The 17,693-nt window shown below is 45.5% G+C and overlaps 1 protein-coding gene across 11 annotated transcripts in view; it reads right to left on the bottom strand.

Annotated features, from left to right (window-relative positions):
- Positions 1 to 371: 371 nt before the first annotated feature.
- Positions 372 to 17,693, bottom strand: part of TLE1 (TLE family member 1, transcriptional corepressor) — a 90,668-nt gene continuing 73,346 nt past the window's right edge. For 8 of the 11 annotated variants that reach the window (XM_064579443.1, XM_064579442.1, XM_064579444.1 and 5 more), the window contains 6 exons: positions 9,129 to 9,378; positions 6,990 to 7,237; positions 3,674 to 3,821; positions 2,083 to 2,233; positions 1,102 to 1,178; positions 372 to 955 (listed from right to left, as the gene is read on the bottom strand). In XM_064579443.1, coding sequence (XP_064435513.1) covers positions 848 to 955; positions 1,102 to 1,178; positions 2,083 to 2,233; positions 3,674 to 3,821; positions 6,990 to 7,237; positions 9,129 to 9,378 — 982 coding nt within the window. In that variant the 3' untranslated portion in view covers positions 372 to 847. Of the gene's footprint in view, positions 956 to 1,101; positions 1,179 to 2,082; positions 2,234 to 3,587; positions 3,822 to 4,013; positions 4,187 to 6,989; positions 7,238 to 9,128; positions 9,379 to 17,693 lie in introns of those variants that run through there. The other 3 variants (XM_064579445.1, XM_064579447.1, XM_064579446.1) reach the window with 3 other exon arrangements.

Genomic DNA, 17,693 nt, shown 5'->3' on the forward strand with positions numbered 1-17,693 from the left:
GACTCTCCCAGAGAAGAGGATATTCTGTCTCCCAGATAATCACTAAGAAAAAGCAGAGCTTTAATTTGTGACCTCCAATCACAAGAGTATTTTTAAAAAAACACAAATCTTGATGAAGTTATTTTAGCTTCCCAAATAAAAGTATCATGAGTAAACCTTCAAGTACTGACTATTTCTGGTCCTGAGTTCCCAGTAACTCAGAAGTGTTGATTAGGTACTAGCGCAGTGCGAGCCCACGACTGAATCTATTTGCAAATTCAAAAGTGCATGCTGAAACTTCCTCTGCACGTGTGTGGACTTTGCTTCTAAAACCCACATGAGTGATCCCAAAGCTTTGATTAAAAACAACAAAGAAGGAAAAGGAAAACCACTTATTGGTACTAAAGCCTTTACTGTAATAAACCAAATATATTTACAATTTATACAAATGTTTAACCTTCAACAAAAATACAAAAAAACATTTCACAAGATGCAAAACCAGGAAACAAGTTCATTGGAGACACCACTGCTCTACCAAGCACAGACGGTGAGGAGAACTGCAAGGAACAGGAAGGTAATCTCGGCAGATCACACAGACAGGAAAGAAGAGGCTCTGCCTACTCCCCTTGGCCCCTCTGTCCACTCTGCCTTGGTGCTCCGTTTGGTCTAGGTAGATGGGTGACCTTCAGTTGATGGATTCGTCGCCTCCTCTTTGTAGACTCAAAGTAGTTTTGTGTCAAGGTTTGGAAACAGGTTTTCGTGGTTTTTTTTTTTTTTTTTCTCCTTTTAAAGTTACAACTTTTCTATTTCTACAAATTCAAAACATTTTGGCCCGATTCAACTCTAAAAGTTAAACCACATCATGTTTTCAGTAGATGACTTCGTAGACTGTAGCCTTCTTGTCCCCTGAGCCAGTGACTATGTACTTATCATCCACAGAGATGTCACAGCTCAGCACGGACGAGGACTCTTTGGACTGGAAGAGAAAACAGTGGGAGCAGGTTTAATGTGAACAGAGCTGCTCAGGGGCCCTGCGCCTCCCCGAGGTGCCTTCACTGCCGGAGTCATGGAGAACGCCCTGATCAAACGGTCATTCTGGGTGAGGAGCACTGACTTACTTACCTGGAATATACTAGCTCCGTAGGGGGTCCGCCAAGCATTGAGGAGGTTGTCTTTGCCAGTACTTACAAACCACTTACCTAGAGTTAGCAAAGGAACACGGAGGTGAACACGATTAAAATTCCTCCTATACTCTTAGCAACCTGGACTTCAACAAACTCAGAGCATTTCTAATCATGAACTATCATGTCCAAGGGCTTGGCCAAGGACGGGAGGAGAGAGAGCAGGCTTTAAGTCAGGGCTCCACTGTGGGCCATCTGTGGTCTTGGGTTTTGTCTCAGCAGCAGCAGGGACCCTGTCAGCCCCACAAGCCACCGGATACACTTGGGACGGCATCACACCCAGCACACAGTGGGTCCTCAAATACTGACTCGATAAAGCTGCTGGCTTTTAGTCCATTTCCTCATGATGAAATTGGGACTGGGGAGGATTAAAGGATGAACTTAAGTAAAATGCCAGATACAATGGGCTCAGTGACTAACAGCTACTCATCCCTCCACCCATCTCGAGAACAAGGATCTGACCCCACGTGAACTTCTTCCCTCTTCATCTTCACCGCAGAGTATGTAACAGTGTGGGGCAAGCTGAGTGTGCCCTTCTCTGATCCTAGTTCCCTATGCTGCTCAGCCTGTAAGAACTTCCAACGTGGCTGCCCCAGGCTTCTATTAATCCTGCCCCCTTTCAGAGTGGTAACTAATTGCCCTCCACCTCTGCCCCAGACTTCCCCGCTTAAGAAAAAAAAAAAAAAATCTGTGTCAAAACCTTGTATTAGGCAACTACATCCCCTGCTGACTTTTCCCACATTAGGAAAACAGGCTGAAACGGACATCACTATGCTCTGAGGAACATATTAAGACAATAGAATTATTGCATCCAGTTGCTCAGAGAACATTTTTTCCAGACATGATCTCTACTATTTTTTTTTAAGAAGTATTTTCCATTGAGGCCATTGGCGTCCTCCAGTTTCCTTTCAGCTCAACTCACCACAATAAGCAAATTTTAGGGACAGCACGCAGCTCTCATGGAGATGCAGCTGGTACTTGTCAGGCTTATTTACGTGAAGAACTTCCACATTGCTACTCTCCATGCCCACGGCCAGCCACTCCCCAGTTGGGCAGTATCCAAGGGAGAAGATCTGTAGGAAGCAGAACAGGCTCACTAGTGATTTTGCCCAATAAACCGAGAAGTGAAATGGCAACCAGAAATGGGGGTAAAACAGCAAGAGAGGGGGATGTAATCAGCAAACTCCAGACTGCAGTATAGTCCACAGGACAAGAGACCCAACACAGACCAGCCAAGTGTTAAACATCTTTAGGAAAACAATCAGAAAGCTTGGAATACATACATCACATGTGATGAAGTTATTTTTTTTTTAATTTTACGTATTTAAGTCATCTCTACCCCCAATGTGGGGCTTGAATTCATGACCCTGAGATCAAGAGCCGCATGCTCTACCAACTGTGCCAGCCAGGTGCCCCCAAGAAATTATTCTTAATAATAATGACATCTGTGTGTAAGTATGTTCTAATGTGGTCCTTGTCTTTTGCAGATACTTAACTGGGATGCTTGTGGATGAAATGATACAATTTACTTTAAAACGATCCAGTGTTTGGGGGCAGGTACGATACAGGATATGATACAGGTCATGGGTTCGCAACTGTAAAGCTCAGTGATGGGCAAGTGGAGTTTACTGGACACTTCTCTGTACTTCCATATATGCTAGGGCATTCTCTGCACCCATGTATATTTGAAATTTTGCATAAGAGGTTTTTTTAAAACAAAAGGCAGACCAAAACAGTACCCTAGCTTATACTGGGAAAAGGGCTAGAATGAGGAAGACTCTAAGAAACTCCACAAAAGACTAACAGGACATGAAATTGAGTAATATGCATAGCTGTATGCAAGTAATGATCAGAAGAACAATTCCACCCACAGAAGACACTTAAAATGGCACCATCTTTCCCCAAAACAAGCCTAGGTTCAGACACTCGATATCTAACGCATTTCCACGATCCACAAAGATGCCATTTCATATCATTTCAAACCTCCATCAATCTAGTCAGCCACGAGTCCATTTTCCCAGGGATGAATAATAAAATGGGCATCCACAGAGACAGCACCGCATTTTTTTAAGCCCCCTAATGCAAGGGAAATGAACTAACTTTCAGAGCTGCTGTGATTTTTTCTCGACTCCTCGTGATAACCCTGCCTATTTTTCAAGCTCTCTTTATATGTGAATCAAATAATCATCTCTCACCCCACGTTGGACAGTGGGAATATGTTCCAACAGGTCAAACTGTAGGCTCTTCACTGAGTAAGTTCCTTCAATGAACTCATACATAAATAAAACTAACAGGTCTTCACCGATAGGGTTTTAGAAACCACTCTAAGCATTTCAGGGACACTGTCTGTTTGTCTGTGGGGGTTCTTTTTGTTTGTTTTAAATCAGCGTCTCATAGTCAAGGCTGGTCTATCTGCCTTGTTCTTACTCAGGTGGGGTGTGAAGGAGGGAGAAGGATGCCACACGCAGACCACGTCAGAGATTGCCGGGGGCAGGGAGCGGGGAGCCCGTCACCTGGGAGGTAAAGTCGTGCTGCTGCAGCTGCCGCCCCTCGCGCAGGTCCCAGGACCTGACCGTGTTGTCCAGGCCGCCCGTCCAGAGCTTGGTGCCGTCGTTAGAAATGTCAATACAGCTGGCCCCGTCTGTGTGGCCCTGGAATTGCCTGATAAAACAAACCAGATTGAATAATGATTTCCTGCCCAAGCTCAAGGTAAACACTGTTGTGTTGTTAGCTTTGGACTCGGTGTGCATGTGTCATCTCTTCAGTGTCTGCTGATGTGCAAGATCACACTAACCTTCCCCCGAGGAGGGAGCAGCACCTGCAGATTTTCCTTTTCTTTTTTCGAGGTTCAAGTGCCAAAGACGTGGAATGCCATTTTAGGTCATCACACGGGAGGAATAAAATACGCTCTTATAGCTCTTCTTACAAATCCGTCTGGAAGGGAAAATTCCTCCCAGGTCTGGAAAAGTGTCTGAGTGTTGAAGGGGGTGCGGGGGAGGACAAACACACAGAATCCCGAGTATGTTCTGTAAAGAAAGATGTAGGCCTGCATCACGACATTACGAGCTCAGGGTCCAGAAGCACTTACTTTTCCATGAGTGAATCCACACAGCGATACCCTTCATGGCAACAAAGCATATGAGCTCACATATTTACTCAACCTTGCTTTCTGTATTAGAAAGAGCCCTACATTAGGAAATCTGGACTCCCAGAGACAAAGGGTCATGCTGGCCTCCTGACTCAGGGGCCAGCATGAGACAAAGCTAATTGCTGAGGCTGACCCATGGGCACCTCAGCGGGGAACCTGCCTTGAAGCTGAGCACAAGGTTGTTCTCTTAAAGGGAACTCTTGTGCTTCAGTCAAAAAACACTACCAAAACCAATCAACCAACAGGGATTTGCAGAGTGCCGATGCTCTGCCAGGCCAAAGGCGGGGGGGGGGTTGCTGAGGGAGAGGCCAAGGTGAGCCATTGCAGGGCTGGTGATTTGTGGATCCGGACCTGGTTTTCCATGCCAAGAGGGAGCCAGCAGGGATGTGACCAGAACAGGCCCAGTCACTATGGTGAACCAGGAGGGATTCATTGGAGTGGTTTGAGAATTTCAACACCCAAAGTTTCTACGTCTGTCCTTCCTCTAGGTCCCCCTCACCTTATTGTTCCCGCAGAACTCCAAACTTCTAAACTGAGCTTAGAATTTAAAGAGCGTGGAAGGTAAGATAAAAGCACCACTTGCCATGAATTCTGAGACAAGAACTATCACTTCAAAGACTGTTCCTCCAAAAGCTATTCTTAATGTCCACCTTAGTCCTCTCTCCTGCACGCACCCAACCGTCCCCACCCCATCCCAGGCACACGTTCCCCAACCAGCCCCACTTTCCTCCAAGACTCCCCATAGGTCATGCAGGACTACTGAAGTCCCAGGTTCATCTTTTGAAAGTTCTGCTATTCCTTCCCTCAAACTGCTCTGGAAACCCAATGACCTCTCTGCATTTCACCCCTGCCTTCTCTAGAACTCATGAAATACTTTACTCCTTGACTACAAATGCCTTTCTCTGCGGACTTCAGGTGCCTGGTGGATGTTCCATCCCTCTGTCCACAAATCTCAGCGCTACTCTTAGGCTCCCAGAAGATAGGTTTAGACCATGCAGGGTCTCAGTAAATACTGAGATACTGAGCAGACTCCATGCCACCCTCTCACACAGAGTAGCCGTTAGCCACATGTGGCCAACCCAAAGTGAGCAAGACATTCATAAAGCACTACCCCATTATATCCAGCAGCTGTTTACTCCCGGAGACCGGCACAGAGCAGGGGTTGGGAGCACAGACATGAGAACAGCATGCCTGCGCCCCATCACATCTCCCCCACACCCGACTGTGTGAGCCAGGCAGGCAGACTTAACCTTTCTGTGCCTCAGGTTCCTCACCTATAAAATCAGGGTAATAGCAGTGCAGACGTTATAAGGATTAAATGGATTAATATTTGAAAAGCCCTTAGCATTAAAATTTTAAAAGTGTTATTTATTCAAATTTTTTTTAAAAAAGAAGAAAAGAAAAAAACAGCAAACACTGGCCAGGCTAAAAGTCTGAAGGGGCTGTCAGCTACAGCTACGTGTGTCCATTGTGCTCATTCTGAGCTGCCCAGCACATGACAAGAGAAAAATAATGGTCACGGCATCAGCCACACACAGGGACAGAGTGGGGCTCAGTGACACTGACTGGATACCTACAGGGGTGGTTTGGAAGGAGACGAAGCTGGTATACTGACTTCGAAAGTCCATCCATTCACTCTGGCACATGGACCCAAAGCATCAAAGGAGCCCTGCTAAATCATCCACCAGCCTAACACCACACCATAAATGAAGAGTGTTTCTGAGCAAAGAAAACGGAATGAAAAAGCGGAACACACATCAGGTTTCCCTGGGATGTTTAACTAGTGCTTCCCTTTGTAAAGACTTTTCTGTAACATCTCTGGTGTGGACTCTTGACTTCAGCAGAGGGAAGGCACTGGCTAGAGCCAAGGACAGACACAGAGGTGGCAGGACTGCAGCTGCCACCGCAGTTAAGAGAACAGATTGCAGGAAGCCGGGCTCATTCCTAGGGTGGAATGACTCCTGGACAGCACTGATTTAGTAATTGAGAAACATGCATACTTTAAAACCATTTTGTGGGCAAAGTTCATGGAATCTCCTTTTAAAAAATATATATTTATTTATTTATTTATTTGACAGAGCGTGTGCTCACAAGCAGGGGGAGCAGCAGAGGGAGAGGGAGAAGCAGGCTCCCCGCTGAGCAGGGAGCCTGATGCGGAGCTCGATCCCAGGACCCTGAGATCATGATCTGAGCCGAAGGCAGACGCTTAACTGACTGAGCCACCCAGGCGCCCCTGGAATCTCCTCTTCTAATGTCCTTTTGTTGATTTTCTGTTATCCTCTATCACTCGGCTCCTACTTACACAAACAAGGTTCTAGCCAAAGCCAAAAGCACCTAGTATTAAGGACCCTCCATACCGCCAGGTAATCCATGGTATGTATATGTCAGGAATATATTTTGAACAAGTCTGGCATCTGTAAGTGGCTGAGGAATGGGGATGTTGGGGAGGTAAAAGGAAAGTGTGGGGGACACCGAGCACAGCAGCAAGGCTATAAGCTCCCCAGAGGGGCAGGGTCACAGTTTTGTCTTCACACTCCCGATGCCTAGAGCTCCAAGCCTGGCACACAGGAGGCTCTTTACACGGGCTGAGAGCCTGGGTGCAGGCCCAGAAGCAGGAGGAGGTCTTCAGGCCCAGGTACCCAAGGAGGGAACCCCCACCCTAGAAAACCACCGCTGCTCACCTCACCAGCGTCTGGTTGTGCAGGTCCCAGACGGCGATGTTACCGTCACTGCAGCACGAGAAGCAGACCTTGGAGTCGGGGCTGATGGCCAGGGCGTAGCACGCGGGGGCCGAGGACGTCAGCTCTGCCTTGATGCGCGGGGTGGGAGCCGCCAGGTCCCAGATGGACAGAGTACTGGCCTCCCCTCCCACGATGAGGGTGCAACCGTCAGGGAGCAATTTGCAGGAACGGATGTAGTTATCCCTGTTCTGTGAAATAAACGTAATTCAATTGCTATGATGCATGACCAAGCAATAACAATACCATGCTCTCTAACTGCTATCTTGGTTTTTGACTTGAAAAAGTGGTATTTCGTGGACACCTGCAAAGCAAGAGTTCTGTAGCAAAGATTGGGTTCCAATTGTAACTGTCCCCTTTGAAACAGTCAACAAAACAAACTCTGAGGCTCGCTCGGGCATGTGCAAACACTAAATGGAACTTCTCTTGACGTCCAGTTTCCTGCTGAGTAGAAAGAACTGAAATGATCAGCGGATGTAAGGTAGGTGTGCACGTACTTCTCTGTGAAGAAACCACTTTTCAAAGCTAGTTTATAAATCTCTGACCTCATCACCCGCCCTTATTTACTATTTGGATAGTGCGGACCTGCTGCCTACCTTCTGGTTTTCATTACTCTTAAATCTCTATCTAAGGCTTGTGCTGACTCTTCATTAGCCACGTGGCTCCTTATTAGAACTTTAACAGAGCTGCTTTCTCAAGGGGTAATACGGCTGCTGCCGTTTTCAACCCTCTCAGTCCAAAGAAATCAATAAAAGAGGTCATCTCTCTATCAAAACCAGCACATATTAAAAAAGGAAGGTGGGAGGGGCGCTTGGGTGGCTCAGTCAGTTAAGCATCCAACTCTTGATTTCGGCTCAGGTCATGATCACGGGTCGTGGGCCCCGTGCTGGGTGTGGAGCCTGCTGAAGATGCTCTCTCTCCCTCTCCCTCTGCCCCTACCTCTGAAAAAGAAAAAGAAAAAGAAAAAGAAAAAAGGAAGGTGGGACCTGAAATGACCCTCCCTTCCCTGAAAGAGATAACTGCTATCCTTCAACCCAAATAGACAGAACTGAAGTTCTCGCTATGCTTTGGCCATGGCCTATTATTCAAAGATGAGAAAAAACTTTAAGCACATAAATCTCAAAAAAGGTGATGAGTGTCACAAAATACTCCTACTATTTTAGAACGTCGGCCTATGATCTTTTAAAGTTATGTGATTAAAAGGTAAATCAATAACTCCTCAAAAAAAAAAAGGCTTTTGTATCTCAAAACACCATTGTTCTTTTTTTTAAACCTCTGGCTCCCGAATCCTCAGCAATGGCTGGGCAGGCGGTGGGTAAACTGCACCACCGGCCGCGGCAAAGCATAGGCAGGCCCCGTATCAGGGGCAGTGTGGCCCTGATTCCGCGTCAGGCCAGTGGTATGTGGGCTATAAACTCTGGGGTCACAGTTTGTAGAGATCGGAACATGCCCCAACATGTGCTATGATCCTGAAAAATGCAAAACGGTATTCTACTCTGAGAGCAGGTGGATTAGGGTACTCCGGGAAAGCGTTCTCACCATTCCCGTTTCGCAGGCGGCCGCCCCCCGTTTTTTTGCAGTGTGATCTATTAACCTTTCCTGAAGTTCAGGTAATAAAACCCAGCCAGCCCTCCCAGGTCTCCCTGAAAACACAGACCCTGTTCAGAATGCTTTTTCATGCCACGTTATCAAATGTTTACTATTCAATATTTATCCGAAGGCCGCAGGGAAATTAAAAGTTGGGTGGATTGCAGGGCTCAGAGTCCAGGCCTCGCTGTGCTTTCATTCATTAAATGGGAAACCCCCTTTTGAATACACATTCAAACAAGGACAGCTTCTGTAAACTACTGTACAATGTTTTTTAAAAGAAATCCATCAACTCTGGGATTTAACCGCCGAAAGAGCAACAAATGAAACGTTCACATTTCAGGGAGAGGGGTGGGGGAGCTAACTAGCTAACACAGGAAACAGAAAGGGCTTCCATTTCCTCCTAATGGGAATAAAACCCAGGCCCAAACAGCCATTTCCTTATTGAGTCTCCAGAGAGACATTACCCTCGTGCGCCAGTTCCTGTTCGCTCACCAGACAGTCGAGCTGAGAGACGGGGCTCTTGTTGCCGGGGTGGCTGATGTCCCAGACCTTGACGCAGCCCTTCCCGCCCGTGTACACGTGTCTCGTGGGGTTGCTGATGGTCACGGCGCACACCACCTCCCCGTGGTTCAGGGTGTTGATCTGGCGCGCGTGCCGGGGGATTCCAGGTCCGATGAGGGCGTCAGGGGGGAAAGGGACAGGCTGCATCTGACCGTCTGCAGTAACGTGGAAGGAGTATGCACTTTTGGAGAGGGGGATGGTTGGAGAGAAAGACAGGATAGGAGACAGAGAAAACATTTATCATAAAGCAGCTGGTCATTAGCTCAGCAGCATCTATAAGGAAGACAAAGAAGGGAACGATTCTCCTTAGGATTTTCTTGAGATCAATAGAAGCTGAAGTATTTACCGAAGGAGCAAATTTAAAATACATAATAACGGAAGCCTAGGGTGTACCAAAAGACAGGTATATTGAACTATATTTTTTAAGTATTTAACTTATTTTTCAATTGTGTCTAACCATTCCATAAAGCATTCCTTCCAATCCCATATAAAATGCTAACTATGTTTCCAAATTAACATAAAATACCTCCTTCCATGTACATTGTATAATTTTATGATTTCTTAGCATAATTTTAAATGATTATTTTTTATGCTTCAGATGAAGCCCTTAAGAACTTGTAGTAATTTCACACAGTAAACAGTATATTTCAACACTGACAAACAAAAACAGTTTTCTCAATGCACCAGTTTCAGGCTTGAATTTACTCTCGCATAATCAAGAGAAAATAATAAAAGATTCTCTTACATCAAATAGCTTGATGATAGATTTCAAGTTTTCTCCTTGACAATCTCCCTGTCTCCTTTGGCCATGAACCCCAGTTTTATCTAAGGCAGCAAAGCTACTCTTTGCTTCACCATGTTCCCACCACTGAGATGTACATGGCTCAACATACATGCACTGCTGGGTGGCATTAAGCTCATAACCTCAAAGGAAGGGGTCCTGGGGGGGATACAGAAAGAAGCTCTCTGTACCTCAATTTTGCTATGAACCTAGAACTGCTCTAAAAGGTAAAGTTTATTAATTAAAAGAAAAGGAATTTTAAAAGGGGAGGAGCATCGGGGTTCCTGCCTGCCCTCTTTTCTTACTCCTTCCTAATGCCTTAACTATGAGCAAGGTGACCCGAGCTCCACCAGCCCTTGGGGGCCACAAGCTGACTCTGAAGATGGAAATCAACTGCTGAAGGAAGTGGAACACAAACACAGGATGCAGAGCCCTGCTGACAGCCGGTATCTTTTTATGGGAGAGAGAAATAAACTTTTATGTTACTTCAAGCTATTGTTTTCCTCCTGGGTTCAATATGAACAAACCTAATTCTAGGACATTCTTGTTTCCACCCCAAAATCTTAAAGCATATTGTACGCTTTAAGATCTAATGACTTGAAATCCAAGCACTAATATATCACAGGCATTATAAAACATGCACAGAAGAAAAGATACTTTAGAGGGTGGAAGATGCAGAAATGCTAATATCCACCCCCAACATCCAAACGGATGGAATTATGCACTTTGAAGACCACTGCTTTCACTTTCTTCCTATCTGAAGCCATCACTAGGCATTCTAGAAGTTCACCATGAAGCCTTTTCTATAGGTCTGCATACATAACAAATGAAGTATGTAGAGTTTCCTCCTGTCCGTGACCCACTGGGTAAGTCTGGGCCCTTTATGGAACTTGTCATTGGCACCTTGCAGTCCCTTTACAGATCTAAAGACCATGGGTATTAACACAGAACTCAAATTTTCATTTTAATGCTAACTCAAATTTTGTAAAATAACTTAGCATGCACAAAATTGAAAACTGATACAGGGTTATCAGGTTTCCAACCTGCTCACACATAAAACCTACATACTTCCCTAAGCTTGAGAAGAAAATATATGCTGTTGTTTTCACTCTATGAAAGCAAAATACCAAATACATGAAGGCTTGAGAAAGAACTTCCCCTTCTCCCAACCAAATGACACGATCTTAGAAATATGTTATTTCCTGACAAACTGGTTCCAATAACTAATATTACATGGCTAGCTGGACCAAATCCTTAACATTACTCTTAATGTGAATCATTGAGCACATATAATGGGAACCCTACAGAATGTACTAGAAAATTAATATACAAAACAACCATAGCTCAAAGCCCTTACATCAAAACAAGCCACTAAATCCCTTATTTTTTTTATCCAACAGTATCCTTTGGCGTCCTCAGTTAACATATCAGACCCACATGATATTTTAATACATGTGCATTGAACCTATGCCATTTATTATGGGATATTCAGAGTTGGGATCAAGTAGCATTGTACTGCCCTTGAAGATGGGACCACAAGAGCTGAAGAATTCTTCAAGGTCCAGGAGCAATTATGTGACCCCCTAAGCTGGGTCTGAAAATGACAAACAATGAACTAGGTAAAGCTGGAGAAATGACCAGAGTGTTTCATGAAACAATCAAACGGAACGTATTTGGTTAGAACAGTGGTTGACACAGGGGGAGAACCTGCCTCTTAAAGCTTTCTTTAAGAGAATAATGGCGCACGTGAAGGTCTGTTTCTTTGTCTGCCATAAATCAAGGTGGGCACCTCCAGGGAGGCAAACTCTCCACCAGGTACCCTTTTAGCAATTCTGGATTTTTAGGGGAAGAAAATTTTACCTTGCTTCAATTAGAAACCCTCTTGTTACTGAGTTCAATGTTCCAGATTAAAACAGATGCACGAAGTGTAGACAAGAGAGCTGTACGCTCCTTTTTTGGAAGACACCCACCTCTCTCCCAGGTGTCTTCTTCTTTAAACCACACAGGAGGTCTGTGATCATCATACTGAGGCAATTTAAAATTGATTCACAGAGCAGTGAACTGCTGCCAGAAGCTGGGAACATTTCTGGGTCCCCGGGGAAATGCACAGGGATGTTAATACATCAGTCACAGGGGGCCTCACAGGAAGCTGGTGCCGCCTGCGGTGCTGGAGAGCCTAATCAAATGAACAAACCAGAACGACACAAAGGGCTGATGGGTCTCAAAGAGAGATCAACTGGAAGGAAAAATCAGGGGAGCAGACGAGAGTCTGGAATTATTCACCTACAGGAACACAAGACACAAGCATATCGATGAGAAAAGGCCACGCTGATGGTGTATCATGACGACATTAAAGACATCCCAGAAGGAAACTTAGATTCTCTACTTATTGAAGAGCCAGGAAAAGTAAAATCAACCAGGAAGGAGAATTTATAAACACATAGTGAGGATTTATAAATATCTCCCAAGCCTGAATTCAGAAAGAGGCCAGCCACCAAAGAATGCATATGGAAGGACTGGATTTACAGAATTTCAAACACAGGCAGAATTCATCTGTGCTGTTAACCCAGAGTGGGGGTTCCCCTCAGCTACTGGAGAGGACACAAGAAGGGCTTCTTCAGTACTCTTGGTGCAGTCACTTAGCTATACACACACCATTCATGCACTTTTCTGTATGTCTATCTCAATTCTAAAAGCTGAGATTTATTTGTTTGTTCAAGAAAAAGTCAAGAGGGCTCCTGACTGATGATCAAGTGGACCAGGTCCACAGCTAAGTCAAGAGCCCAGACTCGTGTGTTAAATGTATGGGAGATGCCCGGCTCGCTGGCCTACCTGTGGCCATCCTTCCCGGCCTCACTACCTGTAGCCTGTAACGTGTCTGTTCCTGATCCACAAGACAGAAATACAACCAAGTATAAGGGATGCAGGGGTTGCTCTAAGGGTGAGAATAGCTGCAAAACCATTAAACATTGAACACCGTGCTCCACACCGGCAGGGCCCTCAGAGAAAGGGAGCATCGGTATCAAACACCCATGACTTTAAAAGAGGAGAGTGAGGGTATGCTCAATCAAGGGCTCTTTTATCAACCAGTGGGCGAGCGTGAGGATCAGGAATGCAGAAAGGGAGGAAGGTGCGGTGTGGGAGTCAGGAAAGCACATGGCAATGACGAGGCAAAGGAAATCCATAGATCCTGAAGGGCAAGAGTGGAGAGACAGCCCTTGACAAAGAGGAGAAGAGGACACGTAGCCAGGACTGTGGCACACTGTGAGGCAGAAAGAATGAGCTCCTGATGCCCTCGTTAGGGGCCACACTGCTGGGGCCACCCACTTGCACCCAAGAAAGCCTCAGAGAACTGAGCCCCTGCCCCAACCCAGCTTTCTGCACAAGCACCTGCTGATCAGGATCTAATTACGAAATCTGGTTGGAGAACTGAAAAGAATAAAGCCCCCTGGACAGCACAGATGTAAAAAACTGAATGAAGTCAAACTCTTTCGGAGCTGAGGCCACTTCCTTTATTGGGCACACAGCAGAGGGGAAGGAACTCAAAGGAAGGAGTCCCCACCAGGAAGCCTCTCGGGGACAGGAGCAAGCTGGAAAACAAGACCGTGCTTTGGAGAAGCAGGTTGTTTTTTTTCCTAGCTCTGCTGCTAATAAAACTATGCTGTGTTCTGCGGCCAAAGGAAAACAGGTGTTTACAGAGTCGTTGGTTTGCTGGAAATAGACAGGAACGGCAGCAGCGGGATCCAGTAAACGGTGATGAAGAACCACAGCCCCCAGAGATCATGGCCGCAGCCAAGACCCCGCCGCCTGTGGACTTGGCATTCTCAACGGGGAAGCTCCGGCTGTTGGAACAAGTATCAAAAATCCAATCACGCGCTCTTTGGGGCTCGCCAAGTCCTTCACAATATATTGTGGCTGGGCCTCAGTTCATGTGACCGTCCTGTATCTGGAACTCCCTGCCACGTGGGACAACAGGCCAGTCCCCTAAAATACCGCACCCTGTCACGTCTCCAAGTTGTGCAAATACTGTTCCCTCTGGCCTAGAATAGCGCCGCCTCCCTCCTAAGTGCTCGTCACTTGCTCTCCTCCTCAGTCTGCCACAACCTTCCCAGGCAGGAGGATTCTTTTCCAGGGTCCTGTCTCTTCCTATAAATCTCAGCTATGGCACGTACCACACTGTGGACTTCACACGTGTTTACACTTCTCGTTCGTTGTTTTTCTAACTGCAGAGTTCTTCAGGGACAGGTGGCCTGACTTCTCCAGCCAGCATACTGCTGGATCTCAACACCCCAAGTCATTCATCGCTACCCTACTTGCTTAGAAGTTGAGGCATGAAAGGTTACTCTGGCAAGGAGAGTAAGCTACAAGAAAGTGGAGGGTCCTCTAGCCACCTGGGTTATGCCAGCCAACTTTCCCCCAGAAATTTCCAGTCGTCCTACCAAATGTCACTAAGAGACAGTATCAACATTCCCGAGGGGGGAATGCGGTCCCTAGAGAGCCGATTTGGACCGAAACAAAAGGCAATGAAAGCAACCACAGTGATGGAGTGAAATCCATGGCCCTTCCCCAAGTCAGCAGAGCCCAGTGGATGCAGGACCCTTCCAGAAGCTGCCACAGGTCACAGGCAAAAAGCGCGATCCTGCGCCTGGCAGCTGAAGAGCATACCATAGAGTAAGTAAAAAAAAAAAAAAAAAAAAAGTGAGGAGACACAGATTAGAGGTTCAGCTAGCCACTAATAAGATGTGGGGGCCATAGGTAACTTACTTGTGCCTCATTTCCCTATATTTACAACATGCCCTGAGAAAACTTACCCACTAAACATGACTGAGGAGTTGTGGTGTAAATGAAGTTGCGTGGGAAGGTACTTCCAGAAAAGCATGACACACAACATAGATTCAACCTCTGGTTCTCGCATCAGGAGGTAGCTCACTATTCCTTATTATCTGGAGATGAGAAGCAATAGTACAGGACAGGGTCACTGGCCCACTGGGCTAGTAAGTGGAAGGGCCAGGATGCAAGTTCAGGGCATCCAGGGCAGGCCCGCCACAAAAGGAGAGCTCTTAATCCTCACCCTGTCTTCACATTGGCACTAACTTGGACATTATTGCCTCGAGAGGGAAAACACGTGCCCATCAAGATGGAGACAGGTAGCCTACACAAGAGAAATCTTCTTGTCAATGTCATCAGGGCACTTCATTATAGAGTCCTGGCCCTGGAGGCTTGGAGGGCTTGGGGCATCTGGGTCATCCTAAGGTATATGAGAATAATGTAATTTATGACTGTGAAGGATACTCTTAGCCTCAAGAACTAGAATAATGAAGGTGGTGGCAGGGGGACTGGGATGTGAGGTCATAAGGAAATCAGAGCCATATTATTCTAAGATTTCAGGAAAAGAAAATAGGTCCTTGGGAATACGATTCATCTATTTATGGTAAAATCTCCTTCACTGCCGATATAACAAGCTTTACCTTTAACATTTTGTAAGGCCTGCATATCTAACCCATAACATCTATAAAACACAGGATTTTTCTAGTTTGGCGTCCCAGGATCCTTCCAAACAGCAAATATGCAGATGAGGGCACAATTCCTATCCTATTTGGAAGATAGCATATCTACAGGAATAGAGGGCTTTAGTAACAATTAAATTACAAGGTGAGAACTTAAAGCATTAAGATGGGAGACTCTGTGTTTGTTTCCTTATTTATGACCTTAATGTAGGACTATTCCCATTTTTTTTGAAAAGGCAAATGCAAAACCTCTTAAAATGGACATGAAAAAGATGAAAAAGGAAATGGGAGATGGTCTAGTTGATAATCTAGGAGGTTCTCTAGCAAAGTTAACATTTATGACTTTGAATTCTAGGCCCTACTTCCTCTACCAACTAAATGTTTGAAAACCTGTGGGGAGCCTGGGTGGCTCAGTCGGTCAAGTGTCCACCTTTGGCTCAGGTCATGATCTGGGGTTCTGGGATAAAGTCCTGCGTCAGGCTCTCTGCTCACCAGGAAATCTGCCTCTCGCTCTCTCTCTCATAAATAAATAAAATCTTTAAAAAAAAAAATAAATGTTTGAAAACATGTAAATGTGCTGGGTAAAAACAAGGCTCCCATGCAGGACAAGGAATCAAACCGAGAGATTCCTGGATGAAAAGTAAGACAAAGAAAAGTTTAAAATACAGCCCTTTCAAAGCTCAATTCGAAAAGGCAACCAAGAATCATGTGAGCAAGAAAGAAACAAAGCATACTTATACCTGATAAACTGAAAGGCATTTCTGAGAAGGGGAAAAGGGAGAGAGAGACGTGCAAGGAGGTCAGCTCTCTAGTAGCTACACATAACTCACATCAAAATAAAGGGCCTTCCAGGCGCCTGGGTGGTTCAGTTGGTTAAGCGACTGCCTTCGGCTCAGGTCATGATCCCAGAATCCCGGGATCTAGTCCTGCATCGGGCTTCCTGCTCAGAGGGGAGTCTGCTTCTCCCTCTGACCCTACCCCCTCTTGTGCTCGCTCTCTCTCTCTCTCTCTCTCAAATAAATAAAATAAAATCTTCAAAAAATAATAAATAAAGGGTCTTCCATTTCAATATAATCTCAAGAAATTAGCTACACATTCCCAGAAGATCAAAGAGTAGAAAAACAGAAATTAAACCCAAACCCAAATGTGATAATGAGGCATAAAACAAGCATGTTACTTTTGGTGTTTAATAGACCAAAAAACACCCAAATATCATAACCAGTGAAAAGAGGGCCAAATTAATTTCCAAATCCACTAAATAAGCTAGCTGTGGATTCTAGACATGGTCAACAGAGGAACCAGAAGCAAGATCAGGACTGGAAAATGGGGTGGGGGGTGGGGGCAAGGGCTGGCCATGGAAATGTCTCCTCGGCTGGAAGCCGGGATGGCCTCTCCTCACTGCTGCAAAACATGTTTTCCTAGGAAGCAATTTTACCCCACATGTAGTTAAGATTTTCTTTTCTCTTTAGGCTCCAACTCCAAAAAGGTACTTTAAAGATTTATTTAAACACTAAACGAGTGGGTGTAAGATTTCTCAATTACATGTCTAGCATTAAAATACAGGGTGAAGGAACCTGGAACGAAGCTGGATCTTAAGCCAAACTATTATTAGTCTGAGTTATTACTGACCTCTAGGTGCCACCACACGAGGCAGGTAGGGCACAGCCTCCAAGCATGGTCGGAGAGGAAAGCGGTCCTTCAGGGCCAAAACGCCGTTTTGGGGGGAGGGCAGTGTGAGGCACAGCAAAGAAATGTTGACCTAACTAAACCAGAATTTCTCTTACCAGGAATCTCCACAAGACTCAGGGGAACACATTTCCTAAAACTAAAAGTGAGTTCAAGTGAAGCTGACCAAACAATACCAATTAAATCTCCCCTCGAGTGCTTGAAAACAGTCGGGGTTACCTCTTATAAATCAGCAGTGCTGAACTCTAAAATGCAAAATGTGAATCTCTTTTAGAAAGGATGAGTCACAGTCTTACACAATCCCGGACTCATTTCCCACGTACTCAATGCACCAAATATTTGTTTATGGGATATTTGTGCTCAAGGGGACAGAGGGACTTCAAAGTTTCAGTTCTCATAGGGAAGAAGCAGGTAGAGATCTGACAGGGGCACATGACGGTCACTCAAGGCCAAGGCGTGCAAGGGGTAACAAGATGTTACAAGGTGCTCCTGGAGAGGGATCACATTTCACAAGGCATCAGT

This window comes from Mirounga angustirostris, unplaced genomic scaffold (assembly GCF_029215605.1).
Source record: "Mirounga angustirostris isolate CCGP_5_RB_7025 unplaced genomic scaffold, mMirAng1.0.hap1 SCAF_15, whole genome shotgun sequence".
Lineage (NCBI taxonomy): Eukaryota > Metazoa > Chordata > Mammalia > Carnivora > Phocidae > Mirounga > Mirounga angustirostris.